The sequence below is a fragment of the Neodiprion fabricii genome, chromosome 5 (genome assembly GCF_021155785.1).
Source record: "Neodiprion fabricii isolate iyNeoFabr1 chromosome 5, iyNeoFabr1.1, whole genome shotgun sequence".
In the NCBI taxonomy this organism is placed as follows: domain Eukaryota; kingdom Metazoa; phylum Arthropoda; class Insecta; order Hymenoptera; family Diprionidae; genus Neodiprion; species Neodiprion fabricii.
In genome coordinates this window covers 17,824,930-17,847,763 of record NC_060243.1, presented here as the reverse complement: position 1 = coordinate 17,847,763, position 22,834 = coordinate 17,824,930, and the positions used below count along the sequence as shown (strand labels likewise).

Genomic DNA, 22,834 nt, shown 5'->3' with positions numbered 1-22,834 from the left:
ATCGATGTATAATTTATTGTACGTTTAATATTTATTGCATTACAAGCGATATGCTAATAAAATATGACCCTAATCAACTGTACATACCACAAGCAGATTTATTTCATTCGACAAATAGACTTACATTTTTTTGCTTTGCACCCGTGTCTACATTGTACGTACATATTAATAATAATATTGAGTAGACGTGTCATGAAATTATATTCCTTGGCAATACGTGTATTTTTTACCTATCTCATACGTATTACGAGAAAAATGGTATGTTTCGTGTATTTCAGTCTGCATGGTGACCTATCATACTCATATAGTCATTTCCAAAATTTACGATACTTAATATAGTTTCTTTAGACGGCGAAAAATTCTTAGTTGTGGTACCTATGTACGGTCCCTAACTATTTTCATTTTTTGTTTTAACCGAAAAATATGTTTCTGGGTACAAAATGAAAATTAATTTTGTACCTGTAAATAGAAAATCAAGGGTGGGTTTTATTCTTTTCGATTATAGTCATTCGTATCATATCTTCTGTAACTACGATAATTAGATGTTGATGACACAATAAATTGATTTGTGGCCCCGATGAACTAAAACATGTTGCGGTAACCAGAATATCTAGTATTGATAACTACTATCACACTGAAGGGGTGGTACTTGTACCAATTTTTTTTCTAATCCCAATAATATCTAAACCGTTATTGTAACGATACACTCATCTTAATGATATTTTCTAGTAATTATACAAGTGATATTTATCACAGTTCACTGGTATATTTTTGACACAAACGGCTGTTTCTTGAGATGAAACATAAACTCATTGATTAGGTGGGAGTGCTTCGGTATCACGACCAAAGTCTATACCGTCGAGGTGAGGAAAATTATATGTTTTTTCCTCAGGGCGGACTTTGGTTCCCGTTTTGCACTGCCAGGCTTCTCCAAGGGCTTCGTTATTGGCGGCAGTTATCGCAATCCGTAGTCGGCTTGGCAAGTTTTCGTCTTCGTAGAGCGATCTGAAGGATGTTGTGAGAGGCTTCTTTGTGCAATGCATCTGTAAATATTGGAACAACAGTTACGAGCGGTCAAGTGGTAGGTTTAACAATGAAAAGCGTAGTGCGTATCAGTCGAAAATGATCTATGATCTTTGCTCTTTACCAACTGCTCGGTTCCTCTGTCAGCACGTACTGTGATTTCTCTATGAGAATACAGTATTCAGCATCCGTTGGAGCTTAACCATTTCCCGTTAGACTAATTTAGACGTTGAACATACAACGAACAGCGACCACATGCATAAAAAAAAAGTATTACAAGTGTCAATTAGGTAGGCACCTGAGCATAGGCCAAGAAGAATTGTTGTATCTCGTTGGATTCCGAGTTCGAAAGCCAGGGCAATGGTATTTTGGCTTCCGCGGGTAAGTTTAACATCGTATCGTAGGCGAGTCGCAGGCCCGCGTCGTCTGAGAATCTCTCATTGAGACTGAGGTCGGATATCTGCAAATTCAGTCAATTCCAAACAGTTTATTCTGGTTTTATTTATGAGATTAAAAATTGGGGTTACAATGACAAAATACATGATGTTTTGAATTATGACATTTTCCTTATTACATGCGTAATGACACTAGTTTGACCAAATCAACAGTCCAGCGAAATTGAATTGAATTCTACAAGGCACTCGCTTAGGGCATCCGAGCAAAATTATAATTATTGAGCGTAGTGAAAAAATCAATTCTATCCATTTAGTCGTGCCGGCGAGTTATAGAAAATTCAAAGTATGCGTCCAGTGTGAATTCGATAAAGATTTTAACGAACGACTTGTTACATACAACTGATTTGGTACAATTTTTTGAAATCATCCACAACTTTAGCAATTAGACAGTCGGGATTTATCATAATTTATTGACGATTTACCCGAGTCATTCAAACTTTGCTCAGAGAATACATTTTCAGAAATGCAAAAAAAAATTATTTTACTACGACCCCATATTTGATTTGTCTAACCAATGAATAAAACGGACAATGCTGAACGTCTGTGGCTTACGCTGTAATGAATATTTTGAGAAGTCGATGGCAGGAAGATGGAGTCCATTTTTCCCCTCAAATTTTGGTATTGGTTTTTGTAGTCGCTTCTGTAAGCTGTATCATCCTCCGTGTTAGAGCAGAAAACAGGCGCCACGCCCCTACCTTTCCGACCGTTCAGGTAATTTATGCCTGAAAAGAGATTAATAACTGTCTCAATATCTCCAATGTATATCGTCATATGTATTCTCTCAGCTTTCATCAAATCTGAGTTGTCTGTCTGATCTCTCGCGACACAGTTCGCACATATCTCGCTCAAATAAAGTATATCTTTTATTGTGTATTAATCATCGACTATCTTCAATCATGATGCCGATTCACTCGCTCTTGTCTTCTGTCACTAATTCACGGATCCCACGTCAATGATCTAGCTATCTTTGTAAACATTAATATTTTCGGGAATGCCGAGATTTTCGGGAATCCGACCCGAAACTGATAGATTTTTCCCGATCAGAGCTGAAGAATTCTGGTATCCGCACGTCCCTACTCGAGGCGTTATTATACATAATTACCGTTATTGTATGAATAATTAAAAAACAATAGCGTAAAGGTTGCACGATCCAACTTTCGGCAAATATAAGTTTCAATTTAGCTTCCCCCTGCCCAATTTCCCATCACATTTCAGTCAAGTATACTGAAAAAATTTATAGTTTTGGCAAATATGAAATAACTAAAAAATCTGATGCACTCCCGGTCCTTCAATGTTCTATTGTTATACTAACTATAAAAAATGTAGCAACATCAGGTATTATCATCTACATCGCCAACGATAATCATTTAGTTACGTTGACTAAACGGTTTTACTACGAAACTTCTTTGGCATAATTTATTTGCTGTGATTGCCATATCAAATTTACTCGCTCGTATTACAAAATTACATATTTTGATACTACATTAGGATGCTCGTAAGGACTGTTACGTCTGGCAAAACCAATCATAATATATCGTTATGTCGATTATTGTTGTTGTCATCCGGTCACAAGTGATGGGGTGGTTATGGTGTTCTTCCGCCCAAGAATTGAACTCGTTACGTGGATAAGTTTAACTTTTGTATGTAGGGTGTCCCAAAATTCGCGCAAGATTTAAATTTCGCGCAATTTGTGCGGTAAAGTGTTGCCACCAAAAATCAAAATACAGCGTGACAGCTGCCACTTCGGGGTTATTAAAAATGGGGCGATACTCGAAATAAAAACGCGTTTTCATTGTTAAGCAATAATTTAAAAATAACGAAGGCTTGACAGCTACAGTTTGCAATTTTTGCACAAAATCTGGTCCGAATAGTGATTTAAATTCATCAAATGTGAGGAGATTAATTAAAAATGTAGATCGACTAGATCAATTAGTCATCTTGAACACTCTGGCGGTCGTTGAAGGACTCGTACCTTTGAGGAGGAAATTGAGCGCTGTGTCAGTGAAATTCAGCCATACTTACGCAAAACGGTAATGCAGAAAAATTTCAAAAAAAGAGCGCGTATGTGCCAGCAATGCTATTGCATACACAACTCTGTTCTGTATACTTTATGGATCAATAAAAAATCGACTATTAGTAACTATAAAGCAGGGTTTTCCACCAAAATTACTTTTTGCGCGAGTTTTGAGACACCTTATATAGTTGTCAGAAGCATATGCGATAGATTTAATAACTAAACACGAGCATGTAATCATTTGGAGTAGTTCTAATCAACAAATAAAATTCAAATATGTAGCCTGATTATGGCCATTAGGCACATCTTTCTGACATGTCAATTACTTATAATTGATTGCAAATCGGGAAAAGCTAATTTTTATCTTAAATCCCGAAAAAACGCCGCACGCACAATTTTGCTCGGGACGCCAACCCATAGACTTACAGAGATAGACTGCGCGCTCTGTTCACCAAGCTGAAGCCGTAAGCCGTATTCAGAGAGTGAGAGAGAGAGAGGGAGCAAGAGTTGGCCCTCTCACTCTAACCGGTGACTCGGGTCGAAGTACAACAAAAAGAAAGGTGGTAGAAATCTATAGAAACGACTCTGAAGCTATCCCCGTTGGAAGAATCCGACTATCTTTGCAAACAGAAGAGTTAGCTTTTATAAAAATCAAAGAAACGACTCCATCTTTTGTTGACTCAAAGTATAAATGAAAAAAATGGTGATACAAGCGGGCACCAACGAAGTACAATTCATATTAGTTTTTGAAATGTTTTTTTCCACAGTCGTGTGACAGATTCACATAGGTCTTAAGCGGCCCCGTAACACCGCACAGTCTATCTCCATAAGCCTGTGTTCGAATCTGGGACTCCACGGATGACTATATTCTTTAATGGCGACAGAATATTTAGTTAAAACAATGTCAATTAACCGCAGGTACATCCTTCTTTACGCGGATCGGTCGCGATTTATTTTCATAAAATGATGATCGAACGAACAATTTTCCAATAAATCGGTTTGGTTTATTAAACGATACTTATCTCTACGTATATGAAAAGGAGACGTACATAATTTCCATAATTATGGCATCTATTTTCATATTGAATCGAACTCAAGCGCCGTTCGCGTAACTCGTTCGCGCTGGTTCGTTCAACTACAGAAAATCGTTAACGTTTTCGTTGCGTGTGAAATTACAGTATGGTTAACTGTTCATACACATGACGGGTTATACGTGTTAAAGCAACTACGCGTTATTTTCATGACAATCACACCGAACGTTATACGTACAACGCAGCGCCATGCGTGAAACCAACGGTAACTTCATAGCAGTCGCTACCAACGAAGAACATAGTTGCCATAAATGATTTCTTTCGCTATATTCTTGAAGTTGATATCGTCATTCAATTATCTGGTGTTGCAGCGAGGGAAGTTGTATTTAATGTTTCCCCCAACTACAGTCGTTCTATGTACACATAGGTATATCACGTAGTTGTTTTGACTCTAGCATTTTTTTAGTGTACTCACGACGCGTCACGTACCTGTGAAGTCAAAATGATGAGCAATTTCATTGGCGATAAGCGTTCCAAGAGTAGCTAGCCCCAAATGCTGCGTTGACGTGGTGTAGGAACGGCCCAAAAAGCGCCAATCTACAGCTCCGAACGGTATAATTATTTTCTCGAGCTCGTATATAGATGAAGTCGACGCGTCGTACGGTTGGGCGAAGTACGTCCATCTGTGAATCGAAAATCGACTTTCAGACCAATGCTGACCGATCGGGACAATTTATATTCCCTGCGAAACTGATCATCGATTTCGTATCGCGGGGACCGTAAAAATGATCGTCAACCAAGCAAACGCATACATTTCTTCGCTTGGCCGTTTATCCAGCATCTGGTACATGGACGTTCTGTACATCTTCCGCAGCGCCATTGTGTCGTTGAAAAAATCGCCTGTAAGTTCGATCTGTAAAATATAACGTCTGTGGTTTAAACAATCCGTTCTAGCCCGCTATCCGAAGGAAGGTGTCTGCGGTTTGATGTTGCGTACCTCACTGTCGTTTGAGTTATGATAATCGGTTCGGTGGGCGGGTGTCGCGATTGAGAGACTTGCGATTTTCTTCAAAATTGCTTCTTTGCTCTTCTTCCCAATCCATTTCTGTTTCAATACATTCGACTCCAATGTTTTCCTTAATTTTTCAAACATTTCGGTCATCTGAAGCCACAACAACAATCTTGGTTCACAATCAGATCGATACATCGTGAATTATATGCTTGGAACGTCGCAGAATTCGAAGGCTTTATTCGCTTACCGTTCTGTCCATGACCTCGAGTTCCTCGCTTTTGAATGATGACATGTATAAACTGGATGCATGCGTCTTCATCAGGTTAGTTGCTAGTCGCTTGCAGTAATTTTCGACATCGTGGCGCGGAGCAACAAACTGCGAGAAAAAAAACAAAATCCGGAAATTGTACGAAATAAGTTGGTTTCAAGTCGAAACTAATATTACATCGCGTTTCTAATTACTTAAGGTCGTAGGCTTAAAATTAGATGAGCTTTTAGTGTTCGTGAAGAGGAAAGGTGGTATAAATTTTTGAACTTCCCGTTTCCTTGTTCTCAGATAAGAAAGGAAGTAATTGGAATTACCCCGAAAACAAAAAGTTGAGTTTTCAATAGATCTCGACTTTACGAGATATAGAGAAAGACATGCAACCATTTTCGGATGGACGTACATATGTGTGGATGTATGTTTTTATATGTATGTTTTTATGTATGCATCTGTGTGATCAGTTATTTCGTCCGACGATGTCTCGAGAGCGAGTTACCGGATTTCAATTAGTTTGGCCCAGTCGACGCGGCTTCTCCAAACTTCGAGCTAATTAAATTTTGGCTTTGATCGTTTTACTAGTCGGATTGTTTAAGTAAGAAAATTCCAAAATATAAAATACAAATGATGTCTCGAGAATGAATAAATAGATTCTATTGAAAATTGGTACCGTAAGGTTTGTTGGTTGGCTGATCACGAATCTGAGGTCAGATTTACGAAATCCAAAATTGTAGAACCAATATGGTGGAAAAAAATCTAGAAATATTCGGATTTCGGTAGAAATTAGTAGGTGGAGATCTTTTGGGTCATTGATAACGAATCCGAGCTCAGACTTCCAAAATTTGTGACGGTGGATCCGTTATAGTGGTTAAAAATAAAAAATCGTCATATCTTCATGTAATGGTATCTGAGGTCTTTTAAATCGTTAATCACGAATCTGAATATGTAGTTAGAAATTCGAACTGGATATTACTATTTTTTTTTCTGTGAACTTGGAACCTGCAGTGTGAGAACGGAAAGTTCGAGGGCTTATTTTTAAATATTAAATTAGATTAAATTATAGGCTTATTTATAAAGCCGCTTATTTTTCGTTATAATTCGGCGAAATTTGAAGAGTATTATCAAAAATGTTGATATTGAAAAATTGATAAGTTATTGACACAAGGTCGTAAGAACTGGTGCACGGGACTATTGGCCCATTCTGAAAGGACGAATAATGCGAACCAATCACAGTAGTCCATAAGCGATATTATGTAAATGAATAGATCGAATTATGTTGAGAAGTTTTCATAATGGTTTCACTAAAAATGTTTAATAAGCATATTTACTTATATGAATATATTATTCATAAAAACAAAGCGATAAAGGTAACAACATATTATTGTCTGGTGGATCTACTACACAGCACACTCTATTGGCCTATAGACAACCTTTTGCTTTCTAGTTTTCGGATCATTGATTCTAACTTGTTCATGGATTTGTTCATAATTTTTGTCGGAATCAGTAAAAAAACACGAGGTGACCCTTCGTCCGAAAAATCACATTTTGGCGCTTATGACTTCAAGCTATCAAACACGAGATAATAGTTTTGAATCATCACGATACAGACTCTTCACCCCATGCATTTCGATCTCCAACGGCCCCTCATCAAATGACGAAACTTACCTCGTGATAGACATCGTTAGCGTAAATTGCGAGGAGAGCATCATTTATCCACGTTTCGTCACTAATGTGATAGCTTCGAAAGGCGACATTCTTTACAGCTCGAATAAGGTCTTCAAGAAGATAACCATGCCAGCGTTTTCTTTCCACATTTGCTCGAGGTGGTAATAGTTTCTTGAAATCAAGCTACAAGAGTAACGATGTTTGATGAAATTCTTCGATATATCATCGGATTCTTATTTTTTCCTCTGCTGCAATGTGTAGATTTCTCTGTAATTTACTTACGAATGGCGGTTGTTTATGTGCCCGTCTGACAGAGAGGTCATCGTCACCCTTCAAGATATATTTCTTGGTTGCGTAGGCCTTACGGATTTCATCTTCATCCATCTCCTGCAATGCAGAATCACCATTATAGATGACATATTATAGACGATCATTGCACACGTATGGAATCAAAAAATGAGATACATGCCGGCACAAGGAAAAGTTTCATCAGCTTCTCAACGTCAAACCCGACTTGTTTCGATCGAATATCATCCGTTCCGAAAATTTTTTTCACGCGATCTTTGATGGACGTTGTAAAGGTGCCCAAGTAGTTCTGTCAACAAAGTTTACTTCAAGGGTTAAATTTACTGTTACAGGTAATATAATTACCTGTCATTCCAGCATCGCATGTACGTATAAGATATGTAATCGTGCTATTGGATTGTATTATGTAAAAACCAGGTATCGAAGGCATACTTAATCTCACCTCGCACTCTTTGTAAGTTCCGTAGACTTCTGTCAAATTCACTTCCGGTTCGTTTCTCACCGATTCCTGCTGTTTATAGCATTCCTCTGCTCTTCTATTCGTGTAGGGGTCAGTTCTGCTGATCAGTGGCCCAATTTTCCAAGTAAACTGAACTGTTTCTGGCTCTGTGTTACATTTCCCTTCTTTTACTGCGAGGTCTGGAGTAATGTCGAATAAGAGGGCGCTGCGAATCAGACCTCATGCTTACTCGATAGGATTTAGATTTTTTTCTAACAACGAAACTTGCATTCCATCCGCGATTGCGTTGACTTGTAGTCAGAAGTGACTCGAGAATTCAAATGTTATAACTTTAATGCGTTTCGGATGTAACTGTACGACCATTAGGGTGGTTAAAAAAAAAACCTTTTCTGCTCTTACCCCCTCAAATGTTAGTGCTTGATAGAAAAAAATCCTCCCAACAGATGAGCTCTCCAGCTTAAGTCGGGTGGGGGTCAAAATATTCGTTCTCAAAAAAAAAAAAAAAATAAAAATGTTAGTATTCATTTATTTATACATTTTTGCGTTCTCAATTTTTATCTTTCTACAAGTCATCTTTTCGTATTTTTGGTCTTTCTACGTTTTTAACTGTCGGCAGTTTAATTTTCGGGATTTCGTCCCGTCGACTTTTTGGTCTTTCGCATTTTTGTACCCCACCCCTCAAATTTAACAGGTCATTCATTTAACATGGGAAGTAAACATGGAAAGAGCGACAAACACTAACATCTGAAGTGGTAAGAGCGGACAAAATTTTTTTTTTTAACCACCCTGATGAGCATGCTGTGAAAAGTGCCTTTACCTCGATTTTATCACATCTTCTGTCACGTGTTTTCAGCTAAAGTAATACCAAATTATGTCAAATTCTGAACATTCATTGACCGTAGTTTGATAGCAATCTTTAATAAACACAGGAAAAGCATATTTTTTCGCGAAAAGTTCAAGTTTAATACAGTACATGAGATGATTCATGTATCATGAACATGTTGTGTCGATGTGTTTGCAATACAGGGCTACCATTTGAGTCCCGCAATAATCCTACAGGAATTGGGTTTTAGTGGAATCGTCTGGATTTTTGATATGTTATAGATCTTGGCATTCTGAACAAAAGCCTTCACAGGCACGGCCCTTCCCTATGAATAGTTTCCAAGCTAGATACCACCGAACCTTACAATGTTCATTCTATTCCCAGTTTCCTTTGTGCAAGACAAACAACGAAAAGAAAATTATTTCTAATAGATAAAACTGAGGCATGTAACCGAACATGACCACCTCAAGTCTATAGACTCATCCCCTCCTGCAACCTCAATGATCTTACCTGTAGACGACGTTACCTGGCGGGACCTGGTGCAAAAAAGTGTTTTTGGTTCTCCGATGGAAGAATGGAGATAATAAAGTGCCGTATATATATGTATATGTGTATCGCATATACTAGACCGGTTCAAAAAAAATTTACGAAGCTTTTATTCCAAGTCACACGTTTCATAGTTGTAGGAAGCGGAAATAAGATGCCAGTGAAAATTTGAGCCCTTGATGTTGACATTTAGTGGTTCATGAACGCCATTTTTCATTTTCCATTCGATTGATAATCGAAAATGGTTTTAGTTTAATTCTGAAATCTGTAGCTCAGTAACGAGGTGATGTACATAAATGTCCGATAAATATTTTTGTAGTGAATTCAACGCTCTGCAATAATGGTCTCTTATAATTTTTTACGAAAAATGCACTTTATGACTCGTATCATCTCCCAAACCACTTCATAAAGTACGGTAAAAAAAATGTATGTTGCTTTGTGACCTAAAAGAAACCCGCAACATTATTGTAATAGATATGTGTGCTATAATAGGGTACAATATTTACGTTTTTTATGTCAAAGTTTACCACTTGACCCTTTCAAAACTGAATTGAATCTAGCGCTGGAATAAAATTTGCTTAGGCGTGTATCGATTCCCTATCTTTCACATGAGCTTTCTAATCTTTTTCAGAATGTTCCTTAACCTGTATTAAAAGCTAATCGTGGGTCCATTCTAATGGATACGAAGTGTTCATTGGCAAGATTTGAAGAAAATTTAAATTTAATATTCCTATCACTACTTTTATTATATAATTTGTGATGTTGGGAAAATTGTTAATTAAGCAATTGGATAATTCGAAAACATATTGATGATTCGGAAAAAATATTGAAGTAGGAAAAATGATAAACAATCGATGGAAATAATGTGTCCAACCCGAGAGCTTATTCCTTTTAATTATAATCCATGAATAGCATTTATTTCTTTACAAGTGCGTTCTACATGTTAAATAAATATCGTTACATGTTTTTCTTGCGTGCACATATGATGACCACTAGGGTGTGCCAAAAAAAAATAATTATTTTCCCAAACGCGCATCAAAATTCTGGTAGAGCATCTCAAATAGAATATCTCAGCCAAACATGAGCTCTTAATATGGATATTTAGAGACGCCTATTTTATTATTTCCAATTTCCATTTGAATAACACTTATTGTTAGAAAAATAGGAGGATTTTCAATTCATTTTCTCGTAAACGGCTCGACTTATAAACTACGTAAATACAGATTCTTATGGGAAATTTCACACTATATTAAAAGTTCTGAGATAGAATTTTCCTCGCTTTAACTGATCAGAAGATATTCAAGATGACTCAATGTTTACAGACGAATACATCTTAATTGGTTAGAGTTAGGAAAATTTTATCTCAATACTTTTTTATAGAGCGTGAAATTTCCTTTAAGAATCTGTGTTTAGATAGTTTATAATAGCCGTTTACAAAAGAAAAACAAAATTCCGATTTTTTTACGTGTTATTTAAATACAAAATGGAAAAAATTAAATAGGCACCTCTAAATATCGATATTTTGAGCTCATATTTGGTCGAGATATTCTATTTCAGATGATTCACTGAAATTTTGTTGCGTGTTTGAAAAAAATAATTTCTGGCACTCCCTAATGACCATATATGTATAATAAATCTTTTTTTTCTCATGACAGAATCTTTGCATTAATTGTTGCCAAGCTTATCTATTTTTTCATAACGTTTGAGGCTATCCTGGAAGCATAAATGTTTTTTCCAGAAAGAGAGTTGACATTAAATAGCCTACAAAAGTAGAAATAAAAACAAAAGTCACACGCATCTCTTTTTTTAACTATTGAAGCTGCACTTTTTCGACTAGACAACATGCTCAAATGAAGGAATAGTCTTCAATATGTGGTTTTTCAAATAGTTATTGGAAATGTTGTCAAAACCCATACTTTACAAAAACTCTGTTGAAAGAAGCATTTGTTCTGAATTTTCAAAATGCACAACCACTGCAATGGTCAAGGGTTCTGAAAGGGTCAAGCTGCTATTTAAGTCGAATGAAAATACTCTTATCACTGTGAAATCATCTTGGATGAAACGTTTCAAACAGGGAAAAATACGATTATATTTACGATCGTAAGAGATAAGAAATTTTTGGGTCAGAAATATTTTATTATGACTATTAGTAGGCGTGATGGAATTAAAAAAGAATCTGCCGTGAAATCTTTTTTTTTCGCGATACTTTTCATCGTCATGAGAATGGAGAGTCTGTCGGGCTGTTTGAAAATCTGCCGTGATGATCGCAAAAACGGCTAAACGAAAAATCTGAAACTGCCGAGACTTGACAATGAAATGAAAAAGTATTGAAAGAAAATTTAGAAGAATAAAACATTTTCTACAGAACAAAAAATTCATACATTTTTTTTTCAAATAAAAATATAAACTTGGAAAAACATAAAGTAATTTAATGAAGAAGAAAAAGTATAAGTTTTTCGGTTAAACATTAAAAAGCGATTCATTTCCGGTAGAACCGAAAGTTCAAATTGAAAGGGATATGGAAATTTTTCATGGCAATCATTTAGGCTGTGAAAATCTGTGATTTATAGATTTTTTCATCGAGATGTTTTCGAAATCATTGCGGAAGTTTTTCGGACAGACCAACAGGCCGGCAGACCGACCGACACTTCTATAAAAACCTGTTTTTCGAATTGTAGAGGATCGAAAACGTAAAGATTCCTTAACATTAGCAAACGTGATTTTCGACTGACACTAATACTTCTCTGACATCAGGAGAGGTGTTGAAAAGTAATAATATTTTATGATACTATTGTATGACATTCTTTAGATGAGAAAAAGAACACTTCAATTTTTCTTAGCGTACTTTATGAAATAGTTTGGGAGATAATAGGACTAAAAATACAATTGTCGTAAAAACATGCCATTTTTCACCAATGGAAAAAGAACGGGCAATGCTATCGTATCCAGCGCACCAAAATATGTCGGAATTACACTAACTCATTCATTTACGATTTTCTCGCAAAAATTTGATAACACTGAGATGATATTATTACTTTAGCATTTAGACTGAGAAATATTTTTTATAATCAGGTATAGCAACCACCGTGATGGATGCATTTATCGCGGAGTGATTGTCAGAATTCTGTTATAAAAATTAGTCATGTATGCACCAACATGACGAGTGCTTTACCAATTTCGTATAAATCTCGTAAACTCTTCAAGATTTGGAAACATACTTTCGAACGATTAAAAATATTTCGTGTGTTTTTTTACGTCTAAAGCTAACATTTTTCATTGACACGACGTGGCGTCAATAGCCTAATAATCCAAACCAAGGTCTACTTACATACCTATGCTTGATTCATAAATGACTACGGCGTTCTTCTTATTGCTTGCCTTTTAAACGATATATTTCACACCTGTGATCAAGCGGGCAAAGATTAGCCAGTAGAAATACTAATGGTAAGCTCACCTGTTCCGTTCGAGAAGTCTCTGAAGCGTATCGCGGAATTTAGGTTGGGTATCATCCTTCCCAATGTTATCCGTGTAATTAAAACGTCCGATTTCTTGTACAGCTCGTCGAACTACAACGTGATGAAAACAATGCCTATTACTAAGTACAAAAATACCTGCCGTTCATTTGATTCGGTCCAGTAAGGTTTCAATTGCCTACCGTTAGCCAATCTTTCAGACTGATTGGTTGTCTTTTCGTAATTCAAGCAGCTTTCGTAATAGTCGAGAAAGGGCTGTTTGTCACTTCGGCGTTTTTGAGCCTCGGCTAGAAAATGGAAGAGAACAAAAACAGTTGATAACGTTAACACCGAAACGTGTGTACTGCACACTGCAGCCCTATACAGAAGTTTCAGTATACCACCCAAAACTACAAGCTTGATCTACCGAGCACGTTTTCCGGTTCAATATTAGTGTAATTTTGGGCGCATTAAATTAATGCAATTGATCGAGTTGCACGCCCGTTGGTCTTTTCTTTCGCAACTAGGTATCGCCGATTGGCGATGAAATACAAAACTACTTCCACTAAAGGAATTTTTCAGACTCTACATCGACTTATGTTCGTTAAATGTGTGGACGAAAAATCCATACGACTGGCCTCGACTCGTGTCATTGCAAGCTTCGTATCGAGAACTTATTAGATGTCTCATGATATTGCATTGTAATCTTGCATCTATCGTGGAACAGTCATACATCGACATGTTACATCTTTAGACAGTTTATTATTTTCGATTATTGTGACACAGCCAGACACAACGATTTTCCGCGTCAATGAAGTAGATCAAACCTGTGCCAATACAGTGAAAAAATCCTATCGAATTATGCTTCATTTGAGTGCACGTCGGATGATTGACTCAGAATATCGTTTTTGTCGTGTTATGTTTGAGTTCCGTTCTCATGGTAAACTTGTATAATAAGGTGAGATTATTTACTGAAAATTCGTTGCATTGCTTGTTCTGCGAGGTCATTTTCTGTCATCAGCTGGTTATCTTCGAACTCTCCACAAGCGTATTCATAAAAATCATCACATGCATCAGAGGAATGGTTCATGTAGGAAAGAATTCGACTCGTTGTGCCTTTGGCCATTTTTGACATAACTTCAGATAACGTCACAGGTTGCATGTGATTTCTGAAAGTATCAGTTGTTGTACATGAGGTAACACAATCGAGGAACTACAAGACAAAGTTTCATAAAGTAAGCTAGCGAGATGATCACGAATTCTCTAAGCGGCTACGTTTTATACAATCAACGAATGTTTATGATGAATACATGAGGTAACTCACGTTAGGGGTGAAGTGTCCGGTGTTTCAGTAGTCGTAGTCTCCAGTCTAGATTCGCCACCTGCCCTGTTAACAAGAGATGGAGTGAGTAAGCGAGTTGGCTAATCAGGAATTCTCTAAACGACTATGTGTCATGCTATCAACGAACGTTGATGATGAACAAATAAGGTAACTCACGTTGAAGGTGAAGTGTCCGGTGTTTGGGGAGTCGTAGTCTCCTGTCTAGATTCGCCGCCTGCCCTGTTAGCAAGAGATGGAGTAAGTAAGCGAGTTAGCTATTCAGGAATTCTCTAAACGACTATGTTTTATACTATCAACGAACTTTGATGATGAACTAATGATGTAACTCACGTTAAAGGTGAAGTGTCCGGTGTTTGGGGAGTCGTAGTCTCCTGTCTAGATTCGTCGCCTGCCCTGTAAAAAGAGATGGAGTAAGTAAGCGAGTTAGGTAATCAGGAATTCTCTAAACGATTACGTTTTATACTATCAACGAACTTTCATGATGAACTAATGAGGTAACTCACGTTGAAGGTGAAGTGTCCGGTGTTTGGGGAGTCGTAGTCTCCTGTCTAGATTCGACGCCTGCCCTGTTAACAAAATATGGAGTAAGTAAGCGAGTTAGCTAATCAGGAATTCTTTAAACGATTACGTTTTATACTATCAACGAACTTTGATGATGAACTAATGATGTAACTCACGTTAAAGGTGAAGTGTCCGGTGTTTGGGGAGTCGTAGTCTCCTGTCTAGATTCGTCGCCTGCCCTGTAAAAAGAGATGGAGTAAGTAAGCGAGTTAGGTAATCAGGAATTCTCTAAACGATTACGTTTTATACTATCAACGAACTTTCATGATGAACTAATGAGGTAACTCACGTTGAAGGTGAAGTGTCCGGTGTTTCAGTAGTCGTAGTCTCCAGTCTAGATTCGCCACCTGCCCTGTTAACAAGAGATGGAGTGAGTAAGCGAGTTGGCTAATCAGGAATTCTCTAAACGACTATGTGTCATGCTATCAACGAACGTTGATGATGAACAAATAAGGTAACTCACGTTGAAGGTGAAGTGTCCGGTGTTTGGGGAGTCGTAGTCTCCTGTCTAGATTCGCCGCCTGCCCTGTTAGCAAGAGATGGAGTAAGTAAGCGAGTTAGCTATTCAGGAATTCTCTGAACGACTATGTTTTATACTATCAGCGAACTTTGATGATGAACTAATGATGTAACTCACGTTAAAGGTGAAGTGTCCGGTGTTTGGGGAGTCGTAGTCTCCTGTCTAGATTCGTCGCCTGCCCTGTAAAAAGAGATGGAGTAAGTAAGCGAGTTAGGTAATCAGGAATTCTCTAAACGATTACGTTTTATACTATCAACGAACTTTCATGATGAACTAATGAGGTAACTCACGTTGAAGGTGAAGTGTCCGGTGTTTGGGGAGTCGTAGTCTCCTGTCTAGATTCGTCGCCTGCCCTGTAAAAAGAGATGGAGTAAGTAAGCGAGTTAGGTAATCAGGAATTCTCTAAACGATTACGTTTTATACTATCAACGAACGTTGATGATGAACAAATAAGGTAACTCACGTAGAAGGTGAAGTGTCCGGTGTTTCAGTAGTCGTAGTCTCCTGTCTAGATTCGCCGCCTGCCCTGTTAGCAAGAGATGGAGTAAGTAAGCGAGTTAGCTATTCAGGAATTCTCTAAACGACTATGTTTTATACTATCAACGAACGTTGATGATGAACAAATGAGGTAACTCACGTTAAAGGTGAAGTGTCCGGTGTTTGGGGAGTCGTAGTCTCCTGTCTAGATTCGACGCCTGCCCTGTTAAGAAGAGATGGAGTGAGTAAGCGAGTTAGCTAATCAGGAATTCTCTAAACGATTACGTTTTATACTATCAACGAAATTTGATGGTGAACAAATGAGGTAACTCACATTAGGGGTGAAGTGTCCGGTGTATCAGTGATCGTAGTCTCCTGTCTAGATTCGTCGCCTGCCCTGTTAACAAGAGATGGAGTAAGTAAGCGAGTTAGCTAATCAGGAATTCTCCAGACGACTATCTTTTATACTATCAACGAACTTTGATGATGAACTAATGAGGTAACTCACGTTAGGGGTGAAGTGTCCGGTGTTTGGGGAGTCGTAGTCTCCTGTCTAGATTCGTCGCCTGCCCTGTAAAAAGAGATGGAGTAAGTAAGCGAGTTAGGTAATCAGGAATTCTCTAAACGATTACGTTTTATACTATCAACGAACTTTCATGATGAACTAATGAGGTAACTCACGTTGAAGGTGAAGTGTCCGGTGTTTCAGTAGTCGTAGTCTCCAGTCTAGATTCGCCACCTGCCCTGTTAACAAGAGATGGAGTGAGTAAGCGAGTTGGCTAATCAGGAATTCTCTAAACGACTATGTGTCATGCTATCAACGAACGTTGATGATGAACAAATAAGGTAACTCACGTTGAAGGTGAAGTGTCCGGTGTTTGGGGAGTCGTAGTCTCCTGTCTAGATTCGACGCCTGCCCTATTAACAAGAGATGGAGTGAGTAAGCGAGTTGGCTAATCAGGAATTCTCTAAACGACTATCTTTTATACTATCAACGAACGTTGATGATGAACAAATGAGGTAACTCACGTTAAAGGTGAAGTGTCCGGTGTTTGGGGAGTCGTAGTCTCCTGTCTAGATTCGACGCCTGCCCTGTTAAGAAGAGATGGAGTGAGTAAGCGAGTTAGCTAATCAGGAATTCTCTAAACGATTACGTTTTATACTATCAACGAAATTTGATGGTGAACAAATGAGGTAACTCACGTTAGGGGTGAAGTATCCGGTGTATCAGTAATCGTAGTTTCCTGTCTAGATTCGTCGCCTGCCCTGTTAACAAGAGATGGAGTAAGTAAGCGAGTTAGCTAATCAGGAATTCTCCAAACGACTATTTTTTATACTATCAACGAACTTTGATGATGAACTAATGAGGTAACTCACGTTGAAGGTGAAGTGTCCGGTGTTTGGGGAGTCGTAGTCTCCTGTCTGGATTCGACGCCTGCCCTGATAACAAGAGATGGAGTGAGTAAGCGAGTTGGCTAATCAGGAATTCTCTAAGCGACTATCTTTTATACTATCAACGAACGTTGATGATGAACAAATGAGGTAACTCACGTTAGGGGTGAAGTGTCCGGTGTTTGGGGAGTCGTAGTCTCCTGTCTAGATTCGTCGCCTGCCCTGTTAAAAAGAGATGGAGTAAGTAAGCGAGTTAGGTGATCAGGAATTCTCTAAACGATTACGTTTTATACTATCAACGAACGTTGATGATGAACAAATAAGGTAACTCACGTTAAAGGTGAAGTGTCCGGTGTTTGGGGAGTCGTAGTCTCCTGTCTAGATTCGACGCCTGCCCTGTTAACAAGAGATGGAGTGAGTAAGCGAGTTGGCTAATCAGGAATTCTCTAAACGTCTATGTTTCATACTATCAACGAACGTTGATGATGAACAAATGAGGTAACTCACGTTAGGGGTGAAGTGTCCGGTGTATCAGTGATCGTAGTCTCCTGTCTAGATTCGTCGCCTGCCCTGTTAACAAGAGATGGAGTAAATAAGCGAGTTAGCTAATCAGGAATTCTCTAAACGATTACGTTTTATACTATCAACGAACTTTGATGGTGAACAAATGAAGTAACTCACGTTAGGGGTGAAGTATCCGGTGTATCAGTAATCGTAGTCTCCTGTCTAGGTTCGTCGCCTGCCCTGTTAACAAGAGATGGAGTAAGTAAGCGAGTTAGCTAATCAGGAATTCTCCAAACGACTATCTTTTATACTATCAACGAACTTTGATGATGAACTAATGAGGTAACTCACGTTGAAGGTGAAGTGTCCGGTGTTTGGGGAGTCGTAGTCTCCTGTCTAGATTCGACGCCTGCCCTGTTAACAAGAGATGGAGTGAGTAAGCGAGTTGGCTAATCAGGAATTCTCTAAACGACTATGTGTCATGCTATCAACGAACGTTGATGATGAACAAATGAGGTAACTCACGTTAGGGGTGAAGTGTCCGGTGTATCAGTAATCGTAGTCTCCTGCCTAGTTTCGACACCTGCCCTGTTAACAAGAGATGGAGTAAGTAAGCAAGTTAGCTATTCAGGAATTCTCTAAACGATTACGTTTTATACTATTAACGAACTTTGATGATGAACTAATGAGGTAACTCACGTTAAAGGTGAAGTGTCCGGTGTTTCAGTAGTCGTAGTCTCCTGTGTATCAAATTTGCTGACAGGCATTTGACTTGTTCCATCATACCGTCCACGTAATTCATCCTATAATACAACCAATGTATCACATTGTGTTAATAAAATTGATTTGATCGAGATGTTTTCGTAAGCATTTAACCGTTATTACGCTTGTTTCACATGGGATCCGCTGACTGTCGTCCGGTACCGGAATTGATTACTACACAAGTTTACACGCATTCTACTAAGGTAACCTACAACTTAAATTACTAGAAGTATCAGCATCAAGATGTAACGGAGATAAACTTCGTCGTTAGTAAAACTGACAATATGAAAGGAATATATTCATTCTTATATACAATGGTTAGGTATAAGAATAAATCGTGAATACCCTTGCATATGTCTTTATATATACTCAGATATAAGAAAAGTGTCATTACTTGTTCGAAAAATAATCCTAGTACAGAAGTAAAATTCAGGGATTCCAGTATGAATGTCGAGTTTTTCAAAATTCGTAGAAATTCCTAGAAATCATTTTTACAGACGCACTCATCTCGTCCAATATCGCGAACTGAGAGAACTATCTGTAGTTGAGAAATCAACATCTATGTATTCGAATTAGAAAATATATTGAAATTTCGTGATAACTGTAAAATCAACGTAGTTGGATCAGCTATATGGTTAATAACTATCTCCTGTATGCATGCTAAGCACACAACATCAACTGTAGAGAGTATTTGACTTAACAATAACAAACCCTCAAATCAATTATACCAATCGTCAAATCATTTACATGAATAGTGAAATATTTTTCTGCATTTTAATAATGAGATCCCTGAAATCACGTCTCTCATTGTCAGTGCTAAACATTTCGTTTTATTTCCACGACTGTAGAAAAATTATACCGTTGTACACATTCACCAGGAAGAAAACAAACATAGATTGATATCGAAAAATTATCAATCAAAATAATTTACAAAAACACGATAAGAAATAGTATCTCCGTTGTACTATGACTGTAGAAAAATAATCGGTGTTGGCGAATTGATATTTACTGCATCCTATCTATAATGCGTTTTGTACACGTCTCCAAGCTTCGGAGAATTAGCTTAGGATAGATGCAAGTTTCGATGACATTAACTATTAGTACTAAAAATCTTTTTTTTCTCTTTTCCGTCTAAACATGTTTGCAGAGTTATCGTCAGTTAGCATCAGTTGAGACCAGAATCACGATAATCCGCTTATGCGTTCTCGAGACATTGTTGGACAAAAATTGATTACACACACCCAGGCGTTTGATCTGAAAATGGTTGGAAGAGATTTTCTGGTGAAACCCAATTTCTCATAGCGGTAATTACAATAGCTTCCCCACTTCATCGCAGCTTACAGGAAGTCCGAAGTTCAATGTAAAAACTGCCAAGCAATAGTCGATCGGCATAGTATAATAATATTAGATTGTGCACCAAGGAGGCAAAGTGGGTCTTTTGACACCGAGCGTAAGTTTTTAGGCCCTTCCAATCAGTTACGACTATTCCAAGGATCTCGTTACTCGGAAGATATGATCTATATCTGTTGTAACTAAAATTGCATAATTATTACTTTGCTTAGGAGTTTGAAACAAGCTGACAATAGATCGTCACTTTTGAAAAAAATGGTGACTGAACGAATGTTTCATGAATCCGAAAGAGGTCTAAAAAACGCTTGATAAACGTCTCTAAGGAATATGGTTGACTTTTATGGGAAACTTTCGAAACTTACTACTTTCGGTAACGTACATCTCCAATTCTAAACAAACAGTCAAATAGATTTGAATGAAATTTGGGAAGAGAATCAACTATTCGATCGAGATATGAGAGAACTTTTTCGAATATCGCTCGAATATCAATTACAAGATGGCGGTGGCCTGATCTTGAAAAATATTTATTACTATCACAATATTATTCTAATTTTCCTAGAATGCGATAACCACGACCTCTCATATTCTATTTACCAGAATTCATTGTTACTTATTCATAACTAATCCGTTCCAAAAACTTTTGCTTTATCGTTCAAATTGTTTTTACCAAATCTATTCGTTTTATCCACTGTATCGTTGCTACTACGGCATTATTCTCGTATGAAAATTTTTACCGGTCTAAAATATTCGACCATCTAACAAATCAAACTGAGCTATCAAGGACTGGGAATGCGATCATCCAGTCTTGCTTATTATGAAAAAGCAAGGATTACCTGTTTTCCTACGATATTATTATCCCTCGACGCTTCTTTACTTTTTGACACCAACAATATGCACAATGTGATAATTATGGCACAAAGTACAAGAAATAAGATCAGTTTAACGATAAAGAAAGGTTTTCGTTGAACTGGAGAAGACTCCGTCCCACCTCCTTCCACAGCATTCACGTCGTACGACCTACAGGTCCGCATTTTTTCTAATTTACTTCGCCGTATTACGCCTATAAAAATTTCTTGTATATCTTTTCAAATCTCAAACTCAAAATTTCCTAATATGTTTCAAACATCTACCGTGCGCGCAGCGGTTTATTACATTGCGCGGTCGGATCAGCACGGAGCTTTATATGTTTAATGGTTATCAGTGGAAATATTAAAATACAGGAATGAAGAGAAATGCCTGCTCAGAGTTCCAGTGATTAATATTAACTGACTAACTTCTGGGATTAATAAATGCTAATGGCTCTCGGTTAGGCCGGCAACCGGATGTGGTTAAGATAAACCTATTTTATCTCAAAACCGCAAGTACGGCTGTGACCATTCGACGCGATTTTCATTTCATATGTAAAAGGTAAAGGAATTTGTCAGAAGAAGAAATTGAGATGTTTCACCGTCTGGTTCTGGATTGTAGGAATTACAACTAAAGTAAATTGTTTGAAAACCCTTGAACTGATAAAAAAAACCAAGCAAACATAATTTTCGCTTCGATTGCAGTTAAAATTTGTATTTCATAAAATCTAATACCATCGTAAGTAGTGATGGTAGAGATAACGATTTTACAAGATTTTATAAGTTGGCTTGTTTATTGATGACGTTCATTATATTGTTGAGAGTTAAAGAAAGATAAATTATTACGTTATTGTTACGTTGATTATTAAGCAATCATTTATCAGCACCAGAACGATGGGATGATCCGATTTTTTGGCCAACCTTGTTTCAGATTCGGGCCAGTTCTGATTAACCAGAATAATATCTCTCGCTAGTTTTTCCGGCGTGCTGCGGATGACGTAACAATAGTACTTTGACAATTATTATGCCGCGACTTTCTACTTATTCCTTCAAAGATCTCGAAAATTTCGAACTTGTGCCAACTAAGCTATATTTTTTAGCCAATTTCACTAGTGCAGGTTATTTAAAGTCCAACAATTTTTTTTCGCGCACATGAAATACCTGTGCACCATTATCGATACGTGTAGTAGTTTTCAGTGACAATTAATTTCGGGGAGAAAAAATTAAACAGTATTTTATGATAATTTCTCCAACGAATAAGGATATATTTTCAAGGTAACTAATCTTGTCCATACGTTATAAACGTAAACAGCTGAATAATGCAAAAAAATTGCAAGCAATAAAAAAATGTTACAAATAAAATTTGTTGGGTATCGAGAGGCTGAATCAAACTTTGACCTTCGCTTTGGCATTGGCTTCATTTTTAGATTAATTCAAAGTCAACTTTTGTTATTCAAATGAGAATACCTACCTTTGACCACGGATTCCGAAAGAGCATTGAATACTATATTCGGATGGGGATCCATGTTAGGCTCATTTAAGGGTCAAATTTTCGCTTGGTGCAGGAAAGCTGGTAAATTGTGATATTGCTGTTTAGGTCAAAGAATGCCATGAAGGCATGAAAATCTGCGGGCGTAACCATCGTTCGGAGAAGGGGTCTCCTTATTAATAAATCTTTGACTCTGTACAGACTTGTACCTTAAGTAACCGCGTCACGCAATGCGTCATTTAATGCATTAGTTTGGTCTTTGGGGCCAATTTGTACCCACATCAAAAATACCTATCATTGGCCAAGGTCACCGATGTATGGCATTCTTGAACGCAAACAGCTATATATATCACGATTTAACAGCTCTCCTGCAGCAAGCGGAAAATTGACCTTTAAATGACCCCTAGGGGTCACTTTGACCCCTGACACGAATACCTATCTGAATGTAAAACTTCGTACACTTTCGGAATCCGAGGTGAAAAGTAGGTGTTGCTTATTGAAAATCGAAAGTCGAACTTCAAATACCCTTAAAACTGAAGGTCA

The 22,834-nt window shown here is 37.6% G+C and overlaps 1 protein-coding gene across 1 annotated transcript; it reads right to left on the bottom strand.

Annotated features, from left to right (window-relative positions):
• Positions 1–809: 809 nt before the first annotated feature.
• Positions 810–21,203, bottom strand: LOC124181985. The gene is made up of 39 exons (XM_046568759.1): positions 20,791–21,203; positions 18,545–18,648; positions 18,371–18,433; positions 18,197–18,259; positions 18,023–18,085; positions 17,849–17,911; positions 17,675–17,737; positions 17,501–17,563; positions 17,327–17,389; positions 16,979–17,041; positions 16,805–16,867; positions 16,631–16,693; positions 16,458–16,520; positions 16,284–16,346; positions 16,110–16,172; positions 15,936–15,998; positions 15,763–15,825; positions 15,590–15,652; positions 15,416–15,478; positions 15,242–15,304; positions 15,069–15,131; positions 14,895–14,957; positions 14,722–14,784; positions 14,548–14,610; positions 14,374–14,436; positions 14,022–14,218; positions 13,253–13,357; positions 13,052–13,163; positions 8,211–8,433; positions 7,932–8,057; positions 7,745–7,849; positions 7,463–7,645; positions 5,783–5,911; positions 5,521–5,685; positions 5,336–5,436; positions 5,013–5,206; positions 2,031–2,200; positions 1,322–1,483; positions 810–1,043 (listed from the first exon to the last, which is right to left on the bottom strand). The coding sequence occupies exons 1-39, from the start codon at positions 20,986–20,988 to the stop codon at positions 810–812; spliced, it is 3,957 nt and encodes a 1,318-aa protein (XP_046424715.1). The 5' UTR covers positions 20,989–21,203.
• Between the last annotated feature and the right edge of the window lie 1,631 nt (positions 21,204–22,834).